Source organism: Elephantulus edwardii, unplaced genomic scaffold (assembly GCF_000299155.1).
Source record: "Elephantulus edwardii isolate Elephantulus edwardi_28Jun2011 unplaced genomic scaffold, EleEdw1.0 scaffold00001, whole genome shotgun sequence".
In the NCBI taxonomy this organism is placed as follows: Eukaryota; Metazoa; Chordata; class Mammalia; order Macroscelidea; family Macroscelididae; genus Elephantulus; species Elephantulus edwardii.
The window spans coordinates 14,510,974-14,523,006 of record NW_006399751.1 but is presented as its reverse complement, the minus strand read 5'-3'; the positions used below and the strand labels follow the sequence as shown (position 1 = coordinate 14,523,006).

The window sequence follows — 12,033 nt, the reverse complement described above, 5'->3', positions numbered from 1 at the left end:
AAGAGGTATCACAAAGTTCTATCTGGGGAAGAAGATAGACTGAACATGTTTGTATGTGTAGGTTAACTCACGACAACCCCCCGCCATCTGACCCTGCACCATCCTCACAATATGGTGTCACCACTGTTTGACTCACTGCACTGATCCATCTCAGTGGGGGTTGGCCTCTTCTGTTGACCCTCTACTTTTCCAAGCATGATATTCTATTCCAGGGACTGGATGCTCCTGGTCTAACGGTGTATTCTTGCCTGCATTTACACACTTCCCCAAAAAAGTACATTTTTACACAGTACTCTTTTTAAATGGAAATAACTCATTTTTAATGCAAATAATTTTCAAAGATTATGAAATCCAATTAGAAATCTTAAAGATCAACCTGATCAAATAAGGCTGAGGTATTATTTTTAATGCCACTAATAATACGGCATACAACTATCTTTTGTCTTCAGGGTCCAAAAGGAAAAACTTTAGCTTCTAGTTCAACACTGTGTAATCATGTGCAATTACTTAACCTCTATGTACTCAAATCTTTTCATCTTTACAATGTGGACAACAATGGTATAATCTAACCCTAGTAGACTGCTCTTAAGAGTTAATGATGGGCTACCATAAAGCACTGAGATAAGAGCCTGGCATGTGGTAAATGCACAATGAGTATTAACTATTATTAAGAGATCTTTAGCAAGCAGAAGATTTACTGCTTAAATAATAAACACTGATCTATCATGAAAGGATAACAGGGAGATATTTGAGGTGAAGCAGGTGGAGAACAGATATGGTATAAAAGGGGCTAACCAACAAACTAACACTAAGTTACTTCCCAGGAACACAAATTAAAAAAAACAATCTAAATTAGCTATGAAGTATTATTAAAAAGGTATTTTCATTTTATCTGCAGAAATAAGACAGATGCTCAATGAAAGATTTTTCTAGAGAAAGAGCAATATTGCTTCCCTACAGACAGGGGCTGTGATCCATACAGCCATCATATCTATGCCCAGTGTCCGTAAGGAGCTATTTGCCAAGTGTTTGTGGATGAACAGTAGGATCACGGACTTGAAACAGGGTTCCACAAAAGCTGTGATGACTCTCACTCTCTCTCTCACACACACACACCACACCACAGTCCTCCAGTGTACTCCCCCAACCATCAGGCACCTACCACAGGGTCCTTTACAGTGTCAATCAGCTTAATGATATTTGTTCCACCTCGAAGGTTCTCCAGAATCTTAACCTCTCGTTTTATCTTCTTTTTCTTCACTGGCTTAAATACACAAGAGTAATCAGAAGTGAGGCTCCTTTTGAGGTAAACACGCAAATCTTCAAAACAATTATTAGCCAAATAAATGGTTACTGCACTATCTTTCACCAAGTTGTGTTAAAGAACATGCCTACAAATAAAACCAAAATGGGCTGGCCTGTAAGACCTTAATATTATGTTAAATAATTTGTAGACTCGGCTAGCTTACTGTTGAATCTGTAAGTAGTTACATTTAAAGGATTTAAAAATTTTGAACACTCAATGTCACACTTTAAAAATAAAATGCTTGCCTACGAGACAGCTGCCAAGTGGAAGATATCCTGGCTCTGAACAGTTGTGTATCACACACCCACAAATGGAAAAAGTGAACCAAAACGGTGAGACACCTGCTCATCCAATGAGTTACATGTCATTTGTCTTCGAGGAGCGCACACCAGTTCACTGACATCAAGTTACAAACTTGTTTCCCAGCTGCTGGCTCCTGTTTCCTGTCACCACTCCCATTTCCTTAATATCTAGAAACTGAAATCAGTAGAGCCAGTGAAGTGTTCAAACAGATTCCATTTCAAAAAAGATGCTGCATCAGCAAAGGAGAATATTGATTCCTAACAGATCAGTAATTCAAAACCTCTACCATATGCAAATTTTCTGATAGAAAAAAATTAAAGAACTTATTTAGAAATACTAGCATTATACATTATTTCTCTGTCTTGTACAGGGATAAGAGGATAAATGCAGTACTAAGAAAATAAAAATCTGTAACAATCACATGCTTATAAAGCACTTAGAACAATGACTGAACAAATCACTGAATATTAGCTTTATCTTTTTAAAATTTTTTTTACGTGTGTACCGTCAAATCAGATCTGACTGGTACAGGAGGAGATTGTCCCTCCTTCTTCAGCACAGCATTTGGTGGATCTGAACCGCGCACCTCTGCAATTGCAGTGCAGCTTCCTGCCACTAGGCCACAAGATACCTTTATAATTTTTAAGTTATCAGTAATACTAGCACATAGACTCAACTTCATGAGTATGTTAAATCCTCACAAAATCCTATGCAGTAGACTAGTAAAGCTGAGCTACTTGCCCAAGGTCACAGTTAAGAGCAAGGAATGGAGACAGGATTCAAATCCATTGTGCTTTTGCCTTCCAGGTGTGCCTAAAGGAAGAAACTAAGGGAAAAGAATACGCCATCATTGAGACACTGTTGCAGTAACAACAGTGGCAAAGAAAGGCCACTTTAATTCCATGATGCATAAAACAGAAGTCCGTAGCGGCTGGGGGAGGCACATAGAGGAGACACAGCATATACCTACGTGTCAGAGAATCACATTTTGTCAAAAAGATCCAACAAAAGTGAGAGAGGAAAAGTAAAAAGAGAGTCACTGGCATCATGTACTAAGTTCCCGATCAAGAGACTAGATTCTGGTTCCATCTTCTAAAGTGAGCCACGATGAACATTCTCAATCTCTTCCCTTTGTTAGGGCTCCAGGAGAGCAGAGCTGTTGTGGTGTCTCTTTCTTCTCACTATTTAGGAACCATACTCCTGACTTCGTAATTAAGAGTACAATACTCTGTAAAAATAGATTTAAAAAAACACCTGCAGAACCCATGTGAGAGGCATACAAAATAACAGTGCAGTTAGTTGTTAAAAAAAAAAAAGAGTGCTCTGGTGGCTTAGTGGGAAGGAGTTAACTGCCAACTCAAAGGCTTGAGGTTCAAATACTCCCAGCTTCTCTTGGGATAAAGACAGCCAATCCACACCAGCGTGCTTTACTGCTTCCAGTCAGCTATGAGTCAGTTCTGATGCACTAGTACTCAACAAGCAGCAGCGTCAACAAACTTAACACACTGGTGGTTTAAGAGTTTGGTTACTAATCACACTTGGTTACTATTCGGCCATTCCACAGAGTAAGTGGCATTCAGCTTCTACAAGGACAGCCTTGGAAACTGTATGGGGCACCACTCTCCTCAGTACTGCAGGCTTGCTAGAAGTCAGAAGTGAATGAATGACAAAAGGTCTGATTTTCTGGGGCGGGGCAGGAAACAGATCTTAAGTTTCAAAACTATTAAGTTTTGTGAAATAAAGACTGAACAACTTTCCATGTTAGAAAAATAGGACAACAGAATGTAACACACAGTTGAGATTTTCTTGCACTAAGGAACATTATGAATACAATCGTAAAAATGGGTAGAGGCTGTAGATGGGATGACAGAATTTTATCAATGTTAATTTCCTAATTATTATGATCATATCACTGTGGGGTCAGGAAAGAAACTGTCCTTGTCTTTAGGAAATATATACACTCAAGTGTATGGAATGGCTGCAGTCAAGTATTTCAAGAACAATTACTCTGTGCAGGGATATATAGGTAATACGCATGTATTCATGCTTGTATGTATAAAATACACAAGCAGAGAGGGTGAAGAAAGAAAGCAAGCGCTAACCTGGGGGCATGTCGGTGGAAGAGACATGGGAATTCATGCAACTTTCCTGTAAGTATGACATTATGTCAGACAAGTTAGAAGGAAAACTGAAGCTGTACATTTTACCCATAAACTCAGCCAATGCCTTTCAAAGTGAAACTGCTACAAGGTAGGAGGAATGAAGCAGAAAAGCACCTCACCAAAAGCCTTATACAACTTCTCCATCCCTACCAGTGAAGCAGTATGGGGGCCATCCACTAAATGAAGAGCCCCAGAAACACAGTGCAAGTCCACGGCTAATCGGACCTATCCAGCAACTCCACGGGGGGAAAAGACCTTCTGATATATTCCTGTGAAGATTACAGCCAAGGAAAAGCTACGGGGACAGCGCAACTGTCAGGTGAAAGAACCAAGCCTCAAAATCCGCTAACACCAATAATACGTCTCATTCAGGAAGTCGTTTTAGTGACACTGTCCCCTTGCTTTGCTCTCCTGCTAGTCCGCAGTAAGTCGGGCAGGCACCATGCTCCTCAATAATGCAGCTGAGATTGAGAGGTCTGGCTTCCTATCAAGGTGAGCTGCAGAGCCACTGAAGCAGTGTGGCCGCTGAAATGTCACCCCGTCTAATGAGCTGTAGGTACTAGGCCAGTAAGGCAGCTCCGAGGGGCGCTAGAGCAACCAAATCCTACTACTGTTAAAGCAAAGCACCCAGGAAACCTCCCCAGGGTGCGCCCACATGGCCCTTTAAGAACCAGGCTACCTGTCGGCTCAGTGTCTAACCCTAGCTCAGTCTTCGAAATCTGGGATATTCTACAAGCTAAGTCACAGTTATGTCAAGGGAGTCAAAGTGAGCATTTTAATTCTACAAAAGCAACTGAGAGAAAAGCCAAGACTTACAAAGGATTGGGGCAGGTTATATATAAGATTACCTTATCTCAAACACATCCCAGGGAGGAGCGCTGGTATTATAAAGAATCTACATCAGGGGCTTCACAGAAATAAGGATGACATGACCCTCCTGCCCAGAGCTGGTATTCCATCACCAGCAGTTACACAAAGTGAAGAAAATACAGACATTTCCACGGCAACCTCATGATTTGTTCTTCACTGAAAGAAACTCCTATTGAAGTAATTTATAAATTCACAAAATTTCTGTTTAAGACTCCAACAGAACCAGTTTAGTGGTTCTCCAAGTGATTTTTTTCTGCCAGGTCTAGCAGATAAAATGATGGAGGTTATTAAAAGGAATTGCTATGTACCAGCGAGTCAGGACCTACCCACAGCTGACCCTCCAGCTGCTTTTCTGAGAAAGTAAATCCTATGAGGAGATTGCTCGTCTTTCTCCCATGCAGCAGCTAGTGGATTCGAACAGTGTACCTCTGCAATGGTAGTGCAATTCCTTATCAGTAAGCCACCAGAGATCCCTAATTAAAAGGAATACGAAATTGTAAATCAAGTTTTGATAATAAATTTTGGCACACACTTAGAATATTTTAATGGCAAAAAAGACAGGTAAAATTTTCTATGCCTGAGCTCTAAAAAGGAAAAAGATACTAGAAGGTTTCTGTCCAGGTGGTGAGCAGTGTGGTTACCCAGGAGAATCCTGGACAAATCATCCACACATACTAGTACTTTGTCTCTACTAATATTTAAAAACTACTAAAGACTAAATTAGGTGGTAAACACCCCCTGTCCTACCTATTTATGCAGGGTTGGGTTGTTTTGGTTTTTTTTTTCTTTTTAAAAAAAGCCTGCCTGAGAAGCAGTTGCATTGCTACCGAGTATCTATTTGTGAAGGAGTTTGCAAACTCATGTCTATGAAAGGCAAAAACTAGGACCTTAATAAAAGCTCACACGTATTAACAAGGAAAGTAGCATTTGAAAATATCCTTGCAAAAACAACTTAACTGATTTTAACACAGGCAGAAAAATGGCTCAGAAGTGTCAACTCTAAGGTTACTTTTACTCTACTGCCAAACCACTGACTGTCCCTGAGAAATTAATTTCATCACTTGCAGTAAACAATTACAGTGTACAGTGGGTGCCAGGAATGCAGGAAGATGCAATAAAGCTGAAGGTCAGCCTCTACAACAGCTTTTCTATTTTTACCTTGGTAGCCCCTCTAGAATCCACCACAGCTGACTTAAACATCTGAACTACGTTGTTCACAGCAACATTCTCTCTGATCTTGCAAGTCGCATCTTTCCAAAGGTATATTACAAGTACCTTAAGGGTAACTCTCAGCATTTAAAAAGAAAAAAATTAAATTAAAAAAGCAGGCATAAACTACATCTTTTAGAACCTACCAGGAGAATAATATAGCCTTTTCTACGCTCTAAAATCATTCGCTTGGCCTGACTGTAACACTGGCAATATTTCACTGCTTTCCAATTGTCAGGCATTGTTTAAAATGCACTTCATCTTCTGAGAGAAAAGCATTATTAATATCACTTTACAAGAGGAAACTGAGGCACAGAGATAATATCTAAATCCAGGTAGTCCATTTCCCAGCACACACATTCTGAGGGAAGAATAAAGACTTTGTAAATTATTAAAGCACTGTCATTCACCTACCTATCAATTTATCTATCGTCTCCCAACAGTCCCGTGCTTTAACCAGGAAAGGCATACTCATCTTACAGATGAAAAAAAAAATAAGAGTAAAAGGAGAGTGACTGAAGAAGCCAGTCCTAGAACTCAAGTCTTCTGCTCTGCTTTTACACTGTTTCTTTCACTTTATCTCCTGAAGACAGCAAATTCTGATATTAAGCTCTAGAAATTGTGTGAAACTATGCTCTACATATGAAAATGCATACTCTTATCAAAATATTATTGTTCATATACAGTTTACTCTCCAATGAATGCCAACTTATAATCTTGCTGGTTATCACTGATGAGACTTGGGAGATGGATTTTATAAGTACAATATACTACTTCCTACTTAGGCTTCAAACCAAACGAGTACAGTAAGATTCCATGTACGTATTAAACATGCTGCTGTGGATTGGGATTCTACAGAACCGCTGCCTGGGTTCCTACAGATCTGTGACCATTTCACTCTTCAACTTGCAACCCTCTAAGGCCAAGTATTCCCTTTCAGAAAAGTTACTCCAAAAATCATTGGAAACAAATCGATTTCAATTGACTTCTGGCGAATGTTCCTAAATCCTTCTAGTAGTCTATTACATCAAGAAGTCAAACATCCAGGAAATGTCCCAACTGTGCTCCTCACATCTACCAAGATGATGAGTATACTTCCCCAAATCGACTCAACTGGTTTCAACCCACAGGGGTCCTCCATTAGGTTTCCAAGAGTATAAACCTTTATGGGAGGAAAAGTTCCCCATTTTTCTTCTGCAGAGTTGAAGAAAGTGGATTTAAATACCAGAACTTCCAGTGAGCACCCCGATCCATTAGGCATACCACCCACTAAAATGACTGATACTACCCTAAATTATGAGACTGAGAGGAAACGGCATTGTGTTTGTGGAATATAGTGGAATGAATATATATACATACACACACACATATATATATACATACACGCATATATACACACAGACACACACACAGACACACACACACGTCTGGATTCTGAAGGTTGCTGGGCTCCCCACATCCAGCAATTCTCCTCAATGTAGACTGATTATACTGCTTAATATCTGAACCTACAACCACAATATTAGAAGTAGTAACAATCATTTCATGTACAGCTTTCCAAATTTCCATCATTTTTAAGGTGGTTAATACTTTTGGGAGCTCTCAGGGCCTAGTCTGTGTGCAGCTGTGCTACTAAACATCCCACCACAATAACCAAATAAAAAGGAAAGGTGGGGGAGAAAGGCCACACCTCTCTAGCAGTTCGAACCCACCTTCTGCTTCATAGGAAAAAGATAGGCACTCTCCTGCAGGAGGTTTAAAGCCTTGCAAAACCCACTGGAGAGTCAGCTATGGGTCATCTTGAAGTCGATGGCAATGAGAAAGGGATTAGCGCTTTAATAATATTGTTTTAGCTACTTTTATAGCACTTTGAAGGCATCTGTCGGAACCAGAACTCACACAATACTGAAATACTTTAATACTAACATCTTGCTGTAGGAAGATGCCTTAGTATACGTGCTAACAAAATAAACAGATGGTAAAAAAACCCTACCCCACAGGAAAGTAAAAATAAAAAAAGAAAGCACTCTTACCACACAGCAAAAACATAAATCTGATTTGATCTAGTTACCAGCTAACTTCCAAAGTTACTAAGAAGAATTTGTAATCATGCAACCATTCTTTCAACACTAGTTCTTGCCTAAATAAAATTCTACAAGCAAATCTGCTAAACATGCTTTAAAAGTCATTTGTAGGGGAGCTCTGGTGGCCTAGTGGCAAGAAGCTGCAACTACAATCCCAGAGGCGCACGGTTCAAATCCACCAGATGCTCTGCCGGGGAAGGAGGGACAATCTCCTCCTGTACCAGTCAGATCTGATTTGACGGCACGCACGCACACACGCGCGCACACACACACACACACAATAATAATAATAAAAAAAGTCATTTGTATTATCTATCTTTGGGAGGACAGAGGTAGCAGCTATTTGTAGAACAACACTATTAACAGGTAGTCTTATTTGGGAAATTTCCAAGCCACTGTAGCACGGGTTCAAAACACTATACATGTTTCTTAAAGATGGCAATGCTTGACTTCTATCCAAGAATAGCATCATAATTTAAAGTTATCTCAAGAAGGCCTGAAATTCATACACAGGTGTGACTCACAAAGTGCTGAAAGAGCGTAAAAAATGGTTAAACACTTATTGCTGTGCACACCTGCTTGAGCACTACAAAGGAACTAAAGAATTGATTTTTTAGAATGAAGATTAGAAACTGTGGGCATTAAAGGGCTCTCTCTGACCTGTTACCATTCCTTCTCTTTTTTTTTCACATCCAAACAATTTCTGCTCTCGACTAATTACTAATGGAGCTTTGGGAGCCTGACAGTAAGGAGTTGCACAGCCAACATGAAGACACAGTTTGACTCCAAATACTCCATGGGTGAAACATGGGCAATCCTCTCTCGTGCTATTTACAGCCTCTGAAAACCTGCCAGAGAGTCAGCAGTTAGCTGGTTCCAAATTGATGGCAAATGATAACACTCATCACTAACTTTTAGCCCTAGATATTTACTAGAGGATAGACAGTAAAATCTTTCTCAACAATTTCTAAGTTGCTAAAGTAATATAATAGCCTCTGCGTATTTTGACAAATAAAGTACTTGGAAATCTACTGATGAAAAAAAGCAAAATGACATAAATTTCTCACTAGATGCCATTCTCACATACTGGAAAGGACTGGCTGCAAAGGTTATTGATGAAAAAGGAAGACAGGTCCCATTTCCAAACAATGTACCTTCTGTCTCCACCCTGACGCCACAATACATTTAAGTTCCTTCCTGCAGAAGGTCCTTCCAATATAGAAGGCCGATATAAAATGAAAGTGCTTGAGTCCCCCAAATTATGAGCTGCTGAGATACTCTGGTAAGGATTTAATTTTCTTTGACCAAATACCACAAAAGTATAGAGGATAGTCACTGCTTTAACTTATGTGACTAGAAGAACAAACTTTGGACTCTGTACTTTTAATAAAAAAAAATCCCCATTAATTTTAATTCCGTTTATTACAACAAACCACAAATGATACTATGAGTGATTTCTTACCTAATATTTACACCTTATCCAAGAATGAACTCTGAAGAGACATGCTACATAGCTTTCAAAATCGTTTTCACCATTGAAAAGGAAATGATGGAGGCTATTCCAGGGAAAAAATCATGGGTACCCTCTTCCCAAACCCTGAAAATCTACAAAGTGAAAACCCACCCAGCAATGCTGCTATCAAGTTTGTAGTGAGATGAGTAATGTAATCCTTTCCTAAATGAACATACTAATACTCAAATTTAAACCTGTTTCTTTTGAAAAGACAAGTCATATTCTAGAAACTTACTCTAGAAGTGCTGCCGTTTCGTAAAAGTCTACAAGTTTTTTACAGAACTGCTTTAGTCAACTATTGAGTCTGACTAAACACATAGGAATTTTGGTGGCCTAGTGAGTGGGAAGCAAACTGCACTGCCAATACAAAGGCATGTGGTTCAAATTCACCAGCTGCTTCATAGAGGAAAGATGGACAATCTCCTGTGTTCTTTAAAAACCTACTAGAGGGTCAGCTATGACTCGATTCAGACTCAACAGCAATGAAAGGGAGAAAAATGAACAGCAGAGGAATGTGAAAATGTCTAATGTCAATTTATGTTTATTTTCAATTAAGACTGGATGTAACTTTTATGAAATTATTTAGACTTAAATGAATAAATTACATGGCTATCTCTTGAGGGGAGTATTCAAACTTACTTTTTGGAAAAAAAAAAATTTAAAAAAGGAGGACCATGTGATTTTGTTGCCCATTAAAGGAATATGGAAATCAAAATCCAAACCTTCAACACCAATCTGTTCCCAGTGTTTGTAAGAGCACAAATAACTGCTTATTTCTCTCTGCCATCATGTTCCTTCATCACTAGGATAAGATGATCATGCGTGATGGAGCCCGCCACTTCTCTGAAAAGTTATGCCCAAAAGATAAGAGCCTTGCCTCTCATTTCAACAAGAGGGACTACCAACACAGCTGCTCTAACACTGATACAAAACAATGAGTCTTAGATACAAAACAACTTTTAAATGGCACATTCTTATTTCACAAAATAACCAAACTGGAAATTTTACATACATATTATAGTGTTTCTATTACTTTTCAGTCTTCTCAGTGTTTCAATTAAAGGGCTCATACTTGCGTTAAATGACCTGCTAATGAGGACCTATTAAGTTCCAAGAATTCCACATTTTAGGATACAATTAACGCTACACAAGTGATTACTCGTCTGGAGGATATCTCAGACATTTCATGCTCCTTAAGATCATGTCTTCATTCAAGAGATGATAAAAAGCATATCATTATGAAGCTTAGGCCACTGAACCAGATAGTAAGATATTGTCCCAAGTGTCATTTCAGTGATTATAAATGGTCCCCAAGTTTCACTTTTACTAACAAAAGTAACTCAAGGCTTTTCCACACTTTAAATACCTCTTTAATTTGTGATAAGGGAAGTTACTTAGGAATTTTTGCTTTCAGAAAGTTCAGTTTCAATTTTAAAACAAAGGTGTTCCTGAACCATCATATGCTCAAATTTGAGACCTGTCTGCACAATGTTTTCTTGGAAGTTAGCAGGTAAATAAGGTGGAGGGCATGCTAGTGGACACTCCTAAAATTAGAGTTGATATGCTTATTCTAGAATGTGGCTGGAGCAGCTATTCTTTTGACCTGTAAGGAAATAAACCCCCCAACAACAAGGTCCTTCATAAGACACTCACCTTGAGAATTTTTACCACCACTCTCTCATTGTTGGTGATGTTAATGGCCTCAAATACTTCACTATATTTCCCTCGACCAAGTTTTCGAACCAGTTGGTAATCATCTTGATTACTGTAAAATGCAAGAGAGACACATAAATGCCAGGTCTTGGGGTTTACCAAGTCTCCGTCCACTATACACTTCGCCCAGCCGCTTTCGTTAATCAAACACTTGGAAGTGGCGATACATCCCATCAAGACTCACTCCCTAAATGAAAGCCACAAGTTCAGCTTGGGTCCCTGCACTCCGCAGAGTGCCCAGCCTCATTTACCCCTGTAAACTCGGGGTGTGTGTGTGTGTGGGGGGGGAGGGTTGCTGAGAGGATAGTCCAGCTCGGAGCCCATCGACAGCCTGAGCGGAGCATCCACGCTGGAGGCCACAAGGCACTGGCCCCCCTCGCTCCTGCCTCATTTCACACTCTCAACACAGAGCCTGCTGGGAGCAGCTGGAGACTCGGCAACATTTCCTGCCACCCATCCCCACTTAGAAAGACAAAAATGCCCCCCAGAACGGGAAAAGCAGAGAACGGTCATCATCCAGGACAGCTGGTTCAGTTCCCATCCCAAAGCTGCAGGAGGAAGGGATGCCCCGCTTCGCCCCCTCCCCCCAGGAAGAAAGCGCCCCTTGGAGAGAGGAAGCAGAGGGCTTTGCAGAAGGGGAGAAAGGGGCACAGGATTCGGGTGCGAGGGGACACTCTGCCCCCAAGCCGGCCACGAGGACGCGGGGGTCCGCGGGAGGGACAGGCGCCCGGCCAGATCGCCGGGGGGTGAATGCGGTTCGCGCCCCAAAGGCCAGGCGGGGAGCGGGGATCGAGGGGCGGCGGCGGCGGCTTTACCCCCAGCTCGGGACGTGCGACTCATAGTCCCAGTACTCGCGGCTCCTCAGGCTGTTCA

General features: G+C 40.6%; 1 protein-coding gene across 1 annotated transcript in view; it reads right to left on the bottom strand.

Moving 5' to 3' along the window:
- The window catches only part of CSNK2A2 (casein kinase 2, alpha prime polypeptide), an 81,361-nt gene that overhangs the window by 27,065 nt on the left and 42,263 nt on the right, over positions 1-12,033 (bottom strand). The window contains exons 2-4 of the mRNA XM_006878918.1: positions 11,976-12,026; positions 11,101-11,212; positions 1,163-1,264 (exon numbers count right to left, since the gene is read on the bottom strand). Coding sequence (XP_006878980.1) covers positions 1,163-1,264; positions 11,101-11,212; positions 11,976-12,026 — 265 coding nt within the window. The remainder of the gene's footprint in view (positions 1-1,162; positions 1,265-11,100; positions 11,213-11,975; positions 12,027-12,033) is intronic.